The sequence below is a fragment of the Ambystoma mexicanum genome, chromosome 11, assembly GCF_040938575.1.
Source record: "Ambystoma mexicanum isolate Mex_15411 chromosome 11, UKY_AmexF1_1, whole genome shotgun sequence".
NCBI lineage: Eukaryota > Metazoa > Chordata > Amphibia > Caudata > Ambystomatidae > Ambystoma > Ambystoma mexicanum.
In genome coordinates this window covers 1363536442-1363553161 of record NC_090934.1, presented here as the reverse complement: position 1 = coordinate 1363553161, position 16720 = coordinate 1363536442, and the positions used below count along the sequence as shown (strand labels likewise).

Here is a 16720-nt window from a genome sequence, read left to right as displayed (position 1 = left end):
TGACCAGCAGGGGAGTCGCTCCAAGAGGTTGCAGCCTTGGTGGGACTTGGAGCTGAACCAGGACGCTTGCAGACCTGGATAACAGAGGACGCCGTCCGCGTCCTCTGTGAAGCAGAAGGAAAACAGGAGCGAAGTTAGGGCAGGCGAGCAGGGCTCACATCAGCGATGTTTCCCGGCTCCAAAAGAGGGAAACCAACCAGAACTGCTGGGAGAAGGAGCAGACCGCTGGTGAGTGTCGGAAGGACGAGCAGGCACCCAGGAGCTCTGAAGCAGACTGCGGCAAGTGGCGGTCTGGTCATTCTGAGTACGGAACAGAAAGCACACTTCATTTGAACTACAAGAACAAGATTGCATTTCAATTAAGTTTTTTTTTTTCCTGAATGAAAACTTAAACTTTAAGCAATGCAAGTAACTATTGAACCAAGAGAAACTCATATTCAAAGCATATTAAAATCATTAAGCAATTTACATGTAAAGCACGATAAGAACATTAAAGTACAATCGAAGAGGCTGACGCAGGAAAGCCAAAAAGAGTGGAACTTTGTACCCAAGGCCAGGAGGCGGACCTAAAGACATTAACCAGAAATAACTTGGTACACATGAGCAAGTGTCAAGGAAACCCTTGGTGCACAGGAGCAGGTGCCAAGGAATTGGCAGGGTCCTGAAGAGCCCAGGGATCCTGGTTGCGCATCCTGTAATGGGTGGACCATGTGGTTTGACAACTGCGCCTTATAAAGTGAACCCTGAATACCAAAGACACAGACTATTGGGGAAACAAACTGGTAAAACGAACTAAAACAAGTACAAAAGGTGACATTGAAGTCTTGGGGAAGGGAGCCCTGAGACTGAAACCCCCCCTTTTTTTGGGGACTGTTGCATGAGACTTGGGGAAAGGAACCCAAGGATTATCTTGTGAGTTAGAGGTAATCTTGAGACCTTTGTGGGATTATTTTATACTTGAGGAAAGAGAGCTGGAAGAAGCATCAAACTTTGAGTTGAACTTAATATCCCTGCCCATTGTTAGTCTAAATGGTGAGAGCAAGTATAGGTTGTCGACACAGACAGACTTTCAAGAGGAACTGTTTGACTCAGACTTTACTTAGTTTTATTGTGATTGGGAAATCCCATCTTGGCATAGGGCAAGATTGGCCTTCAACCATCCTGACATTTGATTTAATAAAGTGTTTTAGTTTGATATATGTCTGTTATCTGTGTCTTGCTTTGTGATGACTTCACAGTACTGACGTGCTATTGTTGGTGTTTAACCCAAGTGATTTCACTCACCTCTGAACTGTGTTCAATTAACTGTATAATTCTTAACATATGGTTTACTCACCTGAAGTATTGCATTGGTTTTCTATTGTGTTTATCAGTTTGCAATAGTACTTATCTAAATACAACTTTACCTTGTGTATATACAATAAATAACTATTTTTCTATAACTAGAAGTGTTTCTTTTGGCCTATGTATTTACTGAATTCATTGTAATTGCCTACAACTCACATCTCGCTCCTAAGATAAGCCTTGCTGCTCTGCCATATTACCAGAACCTTGAGTAGTACGGACGTATACTAGAAGTTGGGCCCTGTATACCAGTGGATAGTTTTATAAAGTCTTATCACAGGTAGACTTGAGGAAAACTCACCTAATAATTGTCTCGTGCACTTCTGCATTTTACTGATTAATGCCCTTTTTGGGTACCAACTACTGTAAAATATCTGTACCAAGAGGTGTTTGCCTGTCCTTTGACCATCTTTTATTTTGCCTGTTTTCCGGACTTCAGTTCTGTATTTGCCATTTCTGGTAAACCCTTTACCAGGCAAAGTGGCGTGTGTGGGTGGGTTTGGTCGGTCTTAGGGAGTTTGTAATATACAGAGAATCCCTGCAGACCTATGTGTGATTCGATCTTCAGGCACCCTAAACATAGGGTCTGAAGAAAATACTTCAGACATGGTTATCATGGAATATTCAAATAAGCCTGTCAATATATAGATACTTGAGTGCTGGAAAAGGAGGTTTCCAGGCAGGTACATTTATTTTACTTATCGTAGTGACCACTGTGTTCCTGTTCTGTAGTTTCCTTTTCCTATTATAGCCCTAAATAAATAGATCAATCATTGTCTATTAATAGATAAACAAGTAAAGGACTATTGTGGGCAACGATGGTAGTATATGACGGGGCAGTGCCGGGGCAAGGGATAGATCCCTGTTCAAGCACTCATATTCCCTTAAAGCTGTTTGTCTGTCATATAAAGCTGTGCCGACTTCAATGTGATTCAATGCCTCGTGACACTGCTATCCCATGATGGGGGGAAAAGGAGGAGTTTGCTATTCTCTCTCTCGCATAGAAATTAGAACAATTGGTTTTAATTTTGAGATACTATTCTGCCAAGTTTACACTATTTACTGAGGCACATAGCCAGCAGATCAAAGGCTTCAATTGAGAACATTGAGCATATCTTAATTACATATTAAATATTGTCTATTTTTAAAGTCTGTGTGTGTTCTCTTACCCCTGCTACATGAGTCTTTTTTTAACGATTATATAAACTTAGCCGTTGAGTAGTTTTAACAATATTTTCAAACTCCCTAATCCGTCCAATCTCAATGGTTAATGGTATTCTGTGATTGGCAATATATGCATGAGTCGTGGTACCTTAAAAATGAACATATTGCTTCAGTTAGCCGTTTTAGGTATGTTGTGCAGATAGAACTGACCATTTTTGCTCCTGGTATATAAACCTATTTTTGTTTTCTTCTCCTCTCCACCCCCCACAGGACAAACATGCTTTGTTAGATGTAACTCCGAATGCAGTGGATCGGTTGAACTATGCGCAGTGGTACCCAATTGTGGTATTTCTTAACCCAGATTCCAAGCAAGGTGTGAAAACTATGAGGACGAGGCTTTGTCCAGAATCGCGGAAAAGTGCCAGGAAATTATATGAACGCTCCCATAAGTTACGGAAAAATAACCATCATCTTTTCACAAGTAAGGGTTACACTCTGCTTACACTGTATCAGTCTTTACTGTATTATTTCGTGTACCAAGCATAAAAACAGAGTGTTCTTTACACTTCAGGTTAAGGGAAAGAAGCGTTTTACAAAAATGGTACCTTTGCGGGGAAACTACACTTAAAGATGGCCAGCCATTGTAAATCCAAACCTAGGGCACTGCATAATGTGAACCGCTCCAGAGCAGAAGAAACCTGTCAGACTTTGTCGAAATCTTAAACAAAGAGGAGTGCTTCCTTTATTGGCAAAACGCGCAGTAGTTTTCTTTTTAACATTTTATTGAAATCCAAGACACCCTTGTCGAGTCCTACATATGCTATTCTTATTTGTGTTTTAAAAATCGGGCATTTTAGCAAGTGTTCAATTGTATACCACTCTAATGGTTCTATGCATGCTTCATTTAGGATCCAAGCTAGGAGGGTTGAAAGGCACTTTAAATATTGACAATATAATACAGATAAATCCAGAAAATGCCACATTAGTGGACCACCATATTACTTGTTTTTTGTGAACATGTACTGTGTACCACATGACATGCCCATGCAAACTATAGAGACAATTGATAAAACTGGGGTTTTACCTTCACAAACCTATGTACTGAGTAGCGCTCTGAACCGCGACCACAGTGGTGGTTAAATTTGGTTTCTGTTAGCTTCATAGTGTTGCCAAATGAATGATGCAATGGATTCCATCCTCCCGCAGACAGCTTGTTAGGAAAGATGTCTCTTTACAACACCTTTCCTTCCATTTCTATGGACCTCCCAAACGTTTTGCTTTTATTTTTGTCTCGGGACCTGCTCTTTTTACAGTGCAGAGAAGCATTAAGCTTCACTTCACTGGCTTTTGCTCATTTGTCATGGGGAAACTGACATGTCCTTCAGGCTGTCGGTACTGGGAAACATTGTTTCCCTTAGTATTGTTACTTTGCTACTACTTTTAGTAACTTGTTAGCACTTATGGTACCTTTTATCACTGTACAATGCGTCTTACAATGCAGTACTATGGGTTACAATTTTTTTGTTTTGCCCTAGACTAAAACTCAGGATTTTTGGTTACTCTAGGTGTGCTTAATGGACAGTCTGGTGACAGCAGTTACTTTTTGTTTTTTGTTGGTGTATTTCAGTTTAGCCTTACTGCATTTTGGCAACTAACTGTGGCAAGTGGTAAAACATGGCCATGGCATAAGGTTTTTTTCGCTTGTCCTTTGGCCATCTTGTGTTTTACCCTTCTCCCTGGCCTGTGAGGCTAGGAAGATCCTTATATGTACTTCCAGTGCCCGGGAAAGCACAGGCTTTTCCCAGGCTTGTGGAGGGTGTCATGATTCCTGCCCCTCATGTCCCCAGCCCTCCAAGATGTCAAGCTGGAGCCAGGCCACGATCACCTAAATGGCCCTCAAGGGCCTCTCCATCCCTCCAAAGACCCACTTGGAGTCAGACTTGGCGCTTGTGGCACCAGACTCACTCACTCCCATAGGATAACATTGGGGATTGGACTTGTAGTGCATTGATGGGGACAAGATGGATGCCCCCACATATTTCGGCTCCCAGAACTGCATGTGCAGTCTAGTCTTTTGGGTGTGGTTCGACCCAGAGACACCTGGGATACCCAGTGACTGTTTAAGCCACACCCAGGCTGAGAAACATGCTTTGCGTTTTCTGCACCTGCAGCGTGACACTCACCGTGTTCAGATCGGTCTACAGTAGGCCTGCAACTTTCTTCTGCACTCAGCTCCTGCAAGAACACCGAAAAAAGGCATTGGTAAGCATTCTGCAAATCTTCGCTTATTTTTTAAAGACTGTACGAGCTTCAAACGCTTACCTCAATCCCAGCCGCTCTGAGGGAACTCTGTCTCCAGAGCTTCTCATCCATCTGCAAGAGGGAAAAGACACTCCAGGTTAGCGTGGAAACATCTAGAGGCGCTGCATACCGCGCTTACTCACCACATTTGTTCTTCATAACCGGCATCCACGCTGAAAACGTTGCGGCACCTAAAAGACACAGAAAAAGAACTCAGTTCAATACAAATACGAAACGGGTGCATCGCGCATCGCGCTCTCACTAACCTTCAGCGCTACTCATCTCAGCAGCACGCCGCCATCCCCGGACGCCGGCCATCATCTAAGGAAGGAAAGGAACAAAGTTAGAGAACTGTTCAAAAGACTCATTATACTTACCTGTCGGACTCTTGCCAGTGAAGTAACTAGGCAGCAACGAGCCCGCATCAATCAACGCGCCCCTGCGCTGAAAGCAGGACGGAGAGCACACTATCCAAGAAAACGAGGTGAGCTGTGGATCAAAGGGAAGGGTTGGACCCCGGGGAAGAAGGGGTTCAAGCACACAGACAATAGGGAGTTAAACTCTACCAATCCTGTGTTTCAGGCCCAGTCGAGTAGCCTCCATGGAAGGGTTCGAGGTCAGAACAGGCTGCGTGACGTCCCCGTGCCCCTGAACCGCCTGGTGGCTGACCAGCTCCGAGTTTGGGATACCGTGCTGCAGATGTCGCTGTTCTGAGTTGAGGCCTGAAACTTGGGGGATCTCCAGTTTGTGCAACAAGACTTACATCTGTGGAATTTCGTGGTCTTAGCTTTAAGCAGACCCGAGATAGGTGACAAAGTCTGACCGCATCAAGTGAATCCCTTTGCGTGGCCATCATCCAAAACTGCTTACCTGCATCCAGTCCTGTCCTGAGAGGGGCCCCTGCATAGAGTTCTTTTGCATTTCTCAGCTGGAAGACCGTGCACTGGCATTAATCACCGACCAGGGGAGTGTTCCAACCTTGGGGGTGAAGGGCAGAGGATTACTGCAGGAAAAGCGACCTTAGACCCTCTTCAGCAGACCTGCCAAGTTCCATGAAGAATCTGAGTATGTGGGGTGAGTTGTAATGATACTTACCTGCACCCCTATCTCCCTCTTAAAAGTTTTGTTAAGTTTTATAACCTTTTGTATTACTTTGGCTCTCCCATTGCTTTTTCACACAAGCACTCCGGAAGTTAGGGACACGTTTGTTAGATTAACTTGTCCCCTAACCCGTGGAAATGTTCATTGGACCCCAGAGACCTTAGCTTCATTTTTTCCAGCTTTACAAAACTGTATGGAACTCTGCTGAACTTTTGGGCACAAGGCATATATATTTTAGAGATGATCTTCTGAAGTTAGGATTTAATCTATGTCGACCTGTTATACTAATCTGTACCTTCCTTTCAAGGGGTTCCATAAGTATTTTGCCCTACTCCAGCGATTCTGTATATGTATCTATTATTAGTGTTGTGTTATTGTATTACCTGTTGTCATTTTTCATTGTGTTATTTGGCCATAGGTAAAGAAGTTTCTGATGCTTGTGGATCGGCTTAGAATCACATGCTGTGAATATAGTCCGACATCTAGTCGTAATCGCAGAGAATTGTATCTTTTTTTCGATGATTGAAATGGACGTTGACATAGGCGTGACTGTAACACTATCCCTAACTTGACATGTACTGTACCCGAAGTCCCTCACGTGTTGAGGTCCCACCAGATTGTTTTTTTTTCCGCCAGCCTAGTTGGTCGCTTATGAAGAGCTCTTAAGAGTTTCATATTGCTTCGTTTATTTAACCCCACGGCCTGTGGTGGTTCAATCATCTTCGACGATCATCTCAATGGCTGGATCGTGGGTTTCCTGCTCACCGACGCCTCCATCTACAACTGCTCTGCGACAGTTGACCACGTGGCCGTGGCCTTCTCGAACCGAGAATGCATTTCTTTCACCCCTTTTCCTTTACTCTTGGTCTTGCTACCACTACCCTCTGCTATGGCGAGGGCTCCCTTTAAATTCTGCCCGCCTTGTAACAGCAAATTTCCCAGGATGGACACCCATAGCCAATGCAACAGATGTCTTCCTCGTGGCCACGACGAGCGCTTGTGTAAGGCCATAAGCTCTTTCGGTGTATGACGCTAAAGGACAGGCGGACTAAGGGGTGGACGGCCTACGCTATGCAGGCCAAAAACCTTTCCCCCGCCGGTACGAGGAATCCGTTGGTAGCCATGGCTCCGATTCGGAAGCCATAGAACTTTCTGCAGAGCCTACAGGCTCCCATATGTTTGTTCCCGATAGGCATGCTGACAGCACTGCTATGGTGAAGTCACACCCCGGCAACAAGGGCACTGACGCACCACGTGTCCCTAAGCACACAGCCCACAAGGCCTCTTTGACCAGTTAGTCGAAAAAGACCTCAATGCGCACTCCACACAACTGCAAGCGCGGCATACGAATGGGCATAACACTTCCTCTGGAATGGGCGGTTCCTTTAAAACTCCTGTTACCGACGCATTACCGACCAAAGGCTCTAGAACGCCGAAATCCTTGAAGCCTCGATAGTGCTTCCGAAGGTTTGTAAGAAGCTATTGGTTAACGTTTCGACACCCAGAGACTTCAGAGAGGTCCCATCTTCCCGGGGGGACTATTCTGAGGCCTCCAACCTCTTTCCAGGGCCTCACATAGGGGTTCACCCCATACAGGCAGCCTTTCCTACCTGCTGACCCTTCAGCATCCTCAGACATACTCCAGTATGTCTGGCAGGGGCAGGAAGTGAGGAAGGTGCCTGAAATTCCCTGTGTTTAATCCCCTGGTTTCAGGAATGCACCCAAAGGTGATTGGCCCGCTGGCTGTCTGGCAAGGACAGCCACCCTGCTGTCTAATTGACAGCTAGGCTGGAATGAATGGGAGAAACCTGCATAAAAGGGGAGGATTTTTGGCTTGAAGGCAGTCGACCACTGACAAAGGAATCCAAAGAAGAACTTGGAAGAGACATCAAACAAGATGGGTATCCCCTAAACCATGGAACTGGGGAGCAACAATAAGACAAAAAAAACCCGAAGGGGAAGAGTTCACATGGAGGAGTACTATATTAATTTAAGTACCCAATTATAGGAATAGAGGTGGAAAGGAATAGTGGCCCCATCATAACAGATTCATATTTTCATATTTTAATAATCATCGCAAAACATTATAAAATTACATAATATATAAACAGTATAACAACAATAAAATAGATGAATTAATGTTAGTATAAAATACTTGTCCAATCTAATACATTAAACCATTCAATCGCAATTTAATTACCACAATTCATGACCCAGTATTAATCAAGGTAAAGCATCACTATCTTCATATTTTTGAATTTCATTCGAATGGTAAGGATGCTATATAACAGGAAATTACTGCCAATGGAATAAAGTGCTAGGTGCAAAAGAGTAATGAGTGCCTAATCCAGATAAAGCATCGTTGTCTCATATTTTTAAATTTCATTTGAATGATAAAGATGCTGTTGAAAAGGAAATTGCTGCCAATGGAATAAAGTGCTAAGTACAAAAAAGTGCTAAGTGCCTACTGTACATACATGATCTTCAAATGTCATTACAGTTTCGGCGAAATCAACCTATCTGGCTCAATTAAGTGAGCCAGTAGTCGCCTTCTTCAGGGCGCACTATATGCTGTAAATATTGATGCTAAACTTTTAACAATGACACAGTAGTTCTCTCAGGTGAAGCTTTAGACAATTCAAAAGACTTGATTGTAGATCTTGAAGTCTGTTAGAAGCCTTAACCCTTGGTGAAACACGTTAAAACAAACATATAAGAAAAATACACAAAAACATATGTTAGAATAAAACATGAAATGAAAGAGCCTCCTAATACTTGCCACCTCTAGCCATTAAAAAGACCTAGGGATATATATTCACCTAAATTAATCCAAGTATGGTGCCGAAAATTGTATAATTGTTTCGAATCCGCCACCCAAGCAGGACTAGAGATGAAATTGAATTTACATCTGAAGAAACAAAGATATGAAGCTTATGAGATATCACAAGATTATCTCAAACTTCCAATGCTGACACACAATGTCCCCTGTCTCCACAGGGAGTAGAACACTAAATTTCCTTCTGTCACTAACCTTTAAGTATTCAATTTTTCAGAATCTGGTCATCTCGCCAGTGGACTAAAATGTGGATAGAACTGAAGACATTCCAGACATAAGCGTCTTAGACGATGTTATGTCGTGCCACGAGAAAAGTCCAAAAGGGTGCAAACCTTGGGTTGAAAACCCTAAATGAAAAACATAAAAACATTTTTTTACATTTTGGTAGTGTACCGAACTAGACTTACTAATGATTACATGCACATCGTATAAGTGCATTTTAATTTAGAACCGAAAACATCAAAAGTAAAGAGATTATATCCAGTAGGCAGCCCCGAACCTCTAAGGTTTAGAATGTTAATGGAAAAGAAGGATGGCTGCTTTGATAAAACAACAGCCACTTGCATGGCCAAATCCATATTAGCCAATGAAATAGTAAGTCACCAAATAGTCGAAAACGAATTCACACGAAAATGCTGTCAACGTGTGCCTAAAATATCCAGCAGATGTAAAAATTCCTACAGATTAGCAAACTGTAGTTGTCCTGGACATTCACACCATTTTTAACTGTGGAAGCCTGCATAAGCCCATCGCAGAGAGAGGCTAAAAGATACTGTCAACGCAACTCCCAACCTCACGTGGACGCATTTCCAACCCATATATTAGTGACGAAGGCCTCACCTCGCACAGCCTCCCCGATCGTCTCCGCGATAGCCGAAGCAAAGGCACGCCATCAGACGTTGAAACCTCGGCTGTGTTTATAAATACACGCGGGAATGAAAATAGAAGTAGGACTACGTATATAAGTTTGTAAATACAAACGAGAGTGAAGATAGAAATGGGACTACATATATGGGCCATATGTCCCGTCGATACTAAAGAAGGACAAAATTCACCTTGCAAAGGTAAAGCGAACAAATGCATACCCGCAAGTGTCGCATGCGCGAAAAAGGGCAAGAGAGTACCAAAGGGGCTACCTATGGAAGACCCTGGTCCCGTAAATGCTAAACAATGGAAAAATGACTACTACTGCTGCAACTCCTTGACCGTTGGTTTGCCTGGTGAAGCCCTGCTGCTGTGCTGAAGCTCTGAATTTGTTTCGACTAGAGAAGCCCTGCAAGGACAACTTCTCCCCTTGAGTTGGTGGGACCAATCAACTCCAAAGTGAACTCATTTGGACATCCTCTCAGAGTTGGCTGTACTTCCACTCATGCTGGAACCGAAATGCCAGGGAGAGGAACACCAAATTTAGTGGATCTCTTAAGTCGGACCTAGCGCCAGGAAGATCCCCCAGACTACCCTGAAGCAGGACTGACCAAGCCTGAGCTACCTCAACAGAGTGCTGGACCCCAGATGGGAGGAAAGTGTGAAGTGGTATCCAATGCGGGGGTCACTAAAGATCGAGACAATAAGGTGGGAAGGGGGTCCGGGGGGGGGAGAGGGGGATGAGAAAAAAGAAAGTGGTATCCGAGAACCAATGAGTTTCTATTTGCTGCCAGACACGAGGAGCTGAAACTGCAAAGTGCCGCTGAATTGAAGTTTGTCCATTGCTGCCGCAGACCTTCCCATTGCAGTGCAGGAGTCCCCAGACGTTCTCCCTCTTGTACCCACGATTGAGGACCAGGAACACCAGGATCTGCAGAGCTGTACAGGAAGAGAAGCCAGTTGGAACTATTTCTTCTAACCAATGGTACTGTATAGTCTAATAGAACTTACCTCTTGTTGTGTAGCCTTACTTGCTCGCGGTTGAGACATGTCTTGGTTGCCCTTGCAGAATTGCTTCCAGCTATGCCCCTCACAAGCCTCCCAGCTTGGGGCCCTTCACGTTAATCTTATTTCTACAAACGTTTCTAAAAATATTGTGCAACACTTTTACTTACCTGCTCTTCAGCTCCCCTAGACTTTGTTCAACTAACATTGGCTGTCCTGGCTCCCTGAGAGACTCTTCTTACCTTTCACTCTGTGCCTTTACCTTTCCCCCAGGAAAGGGTTACATTTACTTGACATTGGAAGGTTCAAAAAAGTACTTGCCTGTTTATGAATTATTTGTTAACCTTGGTTTTATTCCAAGGTTAATTTATGCAGGTGACACCTAAAGCATATGCTTATGCTTTTACCCCTTAACAGGCACGTAACAGGACAAAGCTTGGTCCTACCGGCAGCTAAGAACAGTGTTGCGCGCCCCCCACAGAACCTATGCAGGTAATTTGACGAACTACAGAGGTGCATTGCTCAATGTTAATAGCAGGAATAGAACTCTATCAATAATAGCTTATACTATTCATTTTTGTTTTTATTGACAGGCCAAGAATATTTACAAGAAACACGATATGGGAATTGTTGCGATTACCACAGCAAAACACTTAAAAATGTGGGTGTTGAAACTCCTGCAGAATGTTCAGTGGTAATGTTTATTAGAACAGAAACATGCGAGACGATAACCTGTGATACTCTACACAGAGATTAAAAGACATACAGTATAAATAATTACAAGTACCACTTTGTGTTCTCACTATAGTGAACAGGAAGCCTGTCATGTTTTGATTCAACATACATCTGTGTATATACCTGTACCCACTTCACCATTGCTGATGTTGTAAGACAACATACTATTCCTAAGTACCTTGTGATTTTAACATGTATTCCTTTTTTTTTATAATTTGTGTTCGCTAATACATTTATTTTAGCTATACTGAAGGATTAGTAATTCAATCTTATCAGTATCTTGAATTGTCATTTCAGTCTCTATCTCAGTGTTATATACAGATTCTGTCACCCGGAAATGGATAGAGATAGCACTTAGTTATTAGCTCTATATGTGCAAACCGGGGATCCTCTTATATCCAGAGACAACCCTACTTCTTACATTGACCCTTCTTGAGATAAGCCTGGCTGCTCAGCGACACTACCAACTTGTGTAGTACAGACTTATACCAAAGGTTGGGAGCCTATTGTAGTCTGCCAAAGGATACTGCACACAATTGTGCCTAACACTCTTCGAAAAGGCGGTTGCCATCGCCCTGGAAATAGCAAAAAAGCAGCATGAGACACTACAGTCACTCAACCAGATCTCGGCTAAACCCTTTAAACAGTGCGAGGCCCTAACCCCGCCGGCGCTTTTGTGGCCAATCCTCCTCCTGTTCTCCCCATGTTCAATATGGCTCGGGAGGTGCCAACTGGTCCTCCGGACAGGGTTCATCCGGTAATTTTCAGTATCAACAACAAGGCTCTCGTCTGGCTAAGGGCAGAGGTAGAAGCTCTGCTTCCAGAGGCTCTCCAGCCTCCAATTCTAAGTGACTTGTCGGTACGGGTCCTCTCCCACGCTTCCCTGGTCGGGGTCGCCTGTCATAATTTCTCCACACTTGGGAGGGGATCACTTCAGATCAGTGGGTGCTAAAGACAGTCACCCACGGCTACTGTATTGAATTCCTCAGACCACTCCGCTACCACCCACTAAAGAGCAGACTCCTGTCGCCGGAATACCTGCACAACCTGCTGGAAGAAGTTCAGGTCCTGCTGGAAAAGGGCGCCATCAAAGTCGTCGTCCTTCACCAGGTTAACAAGGATACCTATTCAGTGTACTTCCTTGCACCCAGAAAGGATCCTGTCATGCTCCATGTTCTAGACCTGCGCCCTGCAAACAAGTATGTCAAACCTCAAAAGTTCAGGATGACAACCCTTCAGGAAGTAATCCCACTGCTGCAAAAGAGGATTACATGACCACATTGGACATGAAAGATGCATGCTTTCATATTTCAATGTTATCAGTGCACAGAAAGTACCTCAGGTTCATGATAGGACACCCACTATCACTTCAGGGTTCTCCCCTTTGGCATTGCCTCAGCCCCAAGGGGGTTCACAAAGGTACTGGCAGTAGTGGCAACTCACCTGCACAGGAATTCTATCTGGGGGACCTAATTCGGACAGAAGACGGGCTCATCTTTCCCCTCGAACGAGAGGGTTAAAAAAATGCTGTTTCAGTTCCCTCACAATGTAACCAGTCACCGGGTGACTGTACGCAAGGCCATGCGGCTTCTGGGGATAATGGCTACCTGCGTCTTCCTGGTTCTTCATTCTTGGCTGCGCATTCGCTCCATGCAGGAGTGGCTCTCGAACCAATGGTGTCAGGCTAGCGGCCAGTGGGATGATCTAGTGGTTGTCTCAGCAGTCTTTATTCAGTCTCTGCATTAGTAGTTAAGGGAAAACCTTTCCAGGGAAAAACCTTCACTTGTCTGGCAGTAGAAGCCACTCTCACCGCAGACACATCTGTCGGTGTGGGGGGGGGGGGGGTGCTCACCTTCAACAGATGGCACACGGCCTGTGGTCTCCATCGGTAGCGTCCAATCACATCAACCTGTTGGAGCTGCGAGCAGTGTTCAAGGCCCTGAAGGCTTTTCAGACATACCTCCAGGGAAAGACAGTTCTAGTCCTCCCAGACAGTACGGCGGCCATGTACTATGTGAGCAAACAAGGAGGCATGCACTCACTAGGGCTATCCAGACTGTCCCAGAACATCTGAATGTTGGCACTCACACACAATATGTTCCTCCTATATGTTCGTCCTCTCATAACATGTTCCAGGGGAACTCAATCTTCTGGCAGACATACTCGGGAGAGACTTCCCCCCTTAACCGTAGAGCATGAGTGGTGACTTCTAGAGGGCATTTTACTCAACGTCTTCGCAGTGTGGGTCTTTCCAGAGATCACCTGTTTGACACTCTGGAAAACGCCCAATGCCCAGGCTATGCCTCCAGGTACCCTGTTAGGTAAGCATTGGTGCAGTCACACTGTGTGAGACTACACAACACTTACTTATCTGCTTGATATTAGGTAACCCGCCTTTTGGTATAGGTCTGTACTAGACAAGTTGGCAGTGTGACTGAGCATACAGGCCTATCTCGAGCGGTAAATGTGAGCGGTACAAATGAAATTCGTAAATGCAAGTAGTCTTAACACTTACACTCAAGCTTTCAAGCTTTCAGTTATAGTTATTTATTTAACATCAATTTTTAAATAAGCGTTCTTTAAAAAGGCAATTTGTTGTGACAATGTAAATCTACTTTAGAATTACTTTTCAGAATCAAAACAAGTTAGTGGATAATCTTTGGATATGCTTCTTACACAATTCCTACACCTGAGGTGACTTCATTCACAAGGAAAAAGTAAACCACTGCCACCAGCCATTTAAAGTAGTCAGGGTAAGATAAAAATGTTACATGAGAGAGTAGTTTGAGGGGCTACTAAGTAAACCCCAGCACTCCACATAAAACGGTATGTGCCGGACCTATAAAGAGAAATGGTAAATAAAGTATATTTCACTTTACTATTCTTTGGAACTGTAGTTCACACAAGAAAAGGTATTTAAACCTTAAGAGAAATCTATCGGATTTCTCAGTGACACTGCACTGAAGGTAATGTGTGTCACCGTACAAAAAGCAGATGCCTATTGGGTTTGTCAGACTTCAAAAACGGTGAAAATACCAAATCCGGTAAAAACACACAAGGGAGTGAAAAATAGGTCTCACTCACTTTAGGGTTACAATTAAAAAGTTCCAAGGCAGCAAAAGAGCTAGGGGTCTATAAGGTTGAAGGGAATTAGCTCAGAAATGAGAATTCTTCCTAACATACCCTCAGAAGCGTTCCAACGGGGAACGGTCTTTGGATAACATAGTCCGGGAGATTTGCCTATGCTTTTCTCCTGATTACCCTACTCAACAGAATAGATGGTGCACAAGATGCTCCAGGAACCAGTGTCAATGATCCTGGTGGCCCCACAAGCCCTGGTTCTCTCATCTCATGACGATGTCAGTCTTCCCACCCAATAAGCTGCCATGCCCGTACAACATGCTGTCCCAGGATCAGGGAGGGGTTACCTAGTTTCCCCTTTCCCTCATCTCCTGTAACATTTCTGTTATAGTTGCAACACTATAGTTATGGATGATGGCAGTCAATTTGTTCTAATGACTTTTGTGATATTGTTGCTCGCAGGTTGTATTCACAGCTGCGGCTATGCACAGGAAGGTCACCTTTGTCCCAACATGGTGGCTTTTATTTTTTCACCATTTCTTGTGTGGTTGTTCTTTCTTGGTCCTTCTACCGACCATCCTGGGGGGTGGGAAGGTCCAGATTTCAGTTTGTCTTCGGCGGGAACCCTTTGTGAAGCCTGCCGTAGCTCCTGTGTGTCTGCGAGGACAGGAAGCATGGGAGGGTCATGAAACACTATCCTTTGTCTTCTGTTGTGCCTGAAAGGAACCAGTTCCCACTGGGGGGGGTGGGGGTTGGGGTTAGGGGCTAGCTGTTTGATTGGTACACCACCTGCCCTTTCCTGTGAACTGCAGGGAGAGTTTGCAGAGTATGTGTGTCAAATCATAATAAAAGGTGAGGTTCCTGAGGCAGAAGGCAGGTCGACCACTGGAACAGATGATCTGAAGAAGGCTACCAAAGACACCTGCAGCCCCTTCCAGTAACCGCATGCATCCCCTTCCAGTAACCGCAAAGACTGCTTTTCTGACCCTATTTTCAAATAGACTGAGGAGCTCCGAAGAGGACGACCTCTTCCCTTTGGGTGGTGGGACTATCTAGCCATAAGACAACATGCAGAACGAGCCATCCCACAGCGTGCTGCGACCTTCCTGGGCTGCAAACCGCCAATATCAGGGAATGTCCGACCCAATTGCAGTGAATCTTCCTGTGAACAAATCCTCCCTGAACTTTGGTGGGCTGCAATTGGACCTCCAGAGACAAGATCCTACTCCTCAAATTCCCCTCAAGAGTACAGGACCGAAGAATCATGGCAGATTGACCGTGTGGTAATGGTTCATCCTTGGAGCCTGTGAAAAGGCGCCAATAGTGCAAATGACGTGGGAGTTTGAAGAATTCTGTGCTGAGTGTCCTTTCTCTCAACTGCTGCTCCAACATCCCTTCCATAGTGCCTCCTTTCATCAAGGAACAGGAGAACAGGTCTACTGCTGTTGCACCGTGAAAGAATCCAGCTGCGTCTTCATCACTCCTCTGGTTTTGTGGGACTCAGGGTAGTACTTGCCTCAAGCCGTTTTGTCGCTCCTCTTTTACTGTAGTTCTGATTCTGGTGTTTGGGTGTTCACCCAGGCCTAATGCTTGTGCGCCTATAAGGGAGCATTTTTCAAGGTTCCTGATAACTTTATGGCCAATGAAAGCATTCTAATTACTTATAATCTAATCAAGGTATCAGTTGGAGCTTTGCCTAGTTTGTTGCTGTGTCTTACTTGCATTCCCTCCAAACAGACACTGCAGAACTCACAGCTAGTTAGGGATGGGCTGCTAAAGCCCTGTGGGCATTGAAAAATATTATGAGCCTATGAAAGTATTGAACTGATATTGCTGGTGCTGAATAACCCATTTTATTCCTACAACAGAACATTTTCATTTTCTGAATGACCATAACAAGTGATTTTACTTCCTATTGAACTGTGTTCATGAACTGTATACCTATTGGTTTACTCGCCCAAAGTATTGCTGCTATTTTATATTGTGTTGGTTAGTTTAAATAGTACTTACCTGAATATAACTTTGCCTTGTGTATATAAAATAAATTTCTATTTTTCTGTAGCTAAAAGTGCGTGTTTCTCTTTGGGCCTATGTATTTACTGAGTTGTACTTGATACAGCTAATCCCCCGCCCCCTTGTACTCGGTCCACCCCAACACCAGCCCTGAGCCCTACTAAGGTCGGGTCCCATAGTAGCTTCAACATCCCCTTTATTTCCCCTGCCGAATGACCAGCAAAATGAGGTTAGGTGCGAAAATATTCCAACTGTCCAGCACTCGCTGGAGAAGGT

At 44.3% G+C, this 16720-nt stretch overlaps 1 protein-coding gene across 8 annotated transcripts in view; it reads left to right on the top strand.

The window, feature by feature from the left end:
* TJP1 (tight junction protein 1) overlaps nt 1–16720 on the top strand; it is a 2827266-nt gene that overhangs the window by 2345888 nt on the left and 464658 nt on the right. For all 8 annotated transcript variants that reach the window (XM_069624936.1, XM_069624933.1, XM_069624931.1 and 5 more), the window contains one exon: nt 2779–2989. In XM_069624936.1, coding sequence (XP_069481037.1) covers nt 2779–2989 — 211 coding nt within the window. The remainder of the gene's footprint in view (nt 1–2778; nt 2990–16720) is intronic.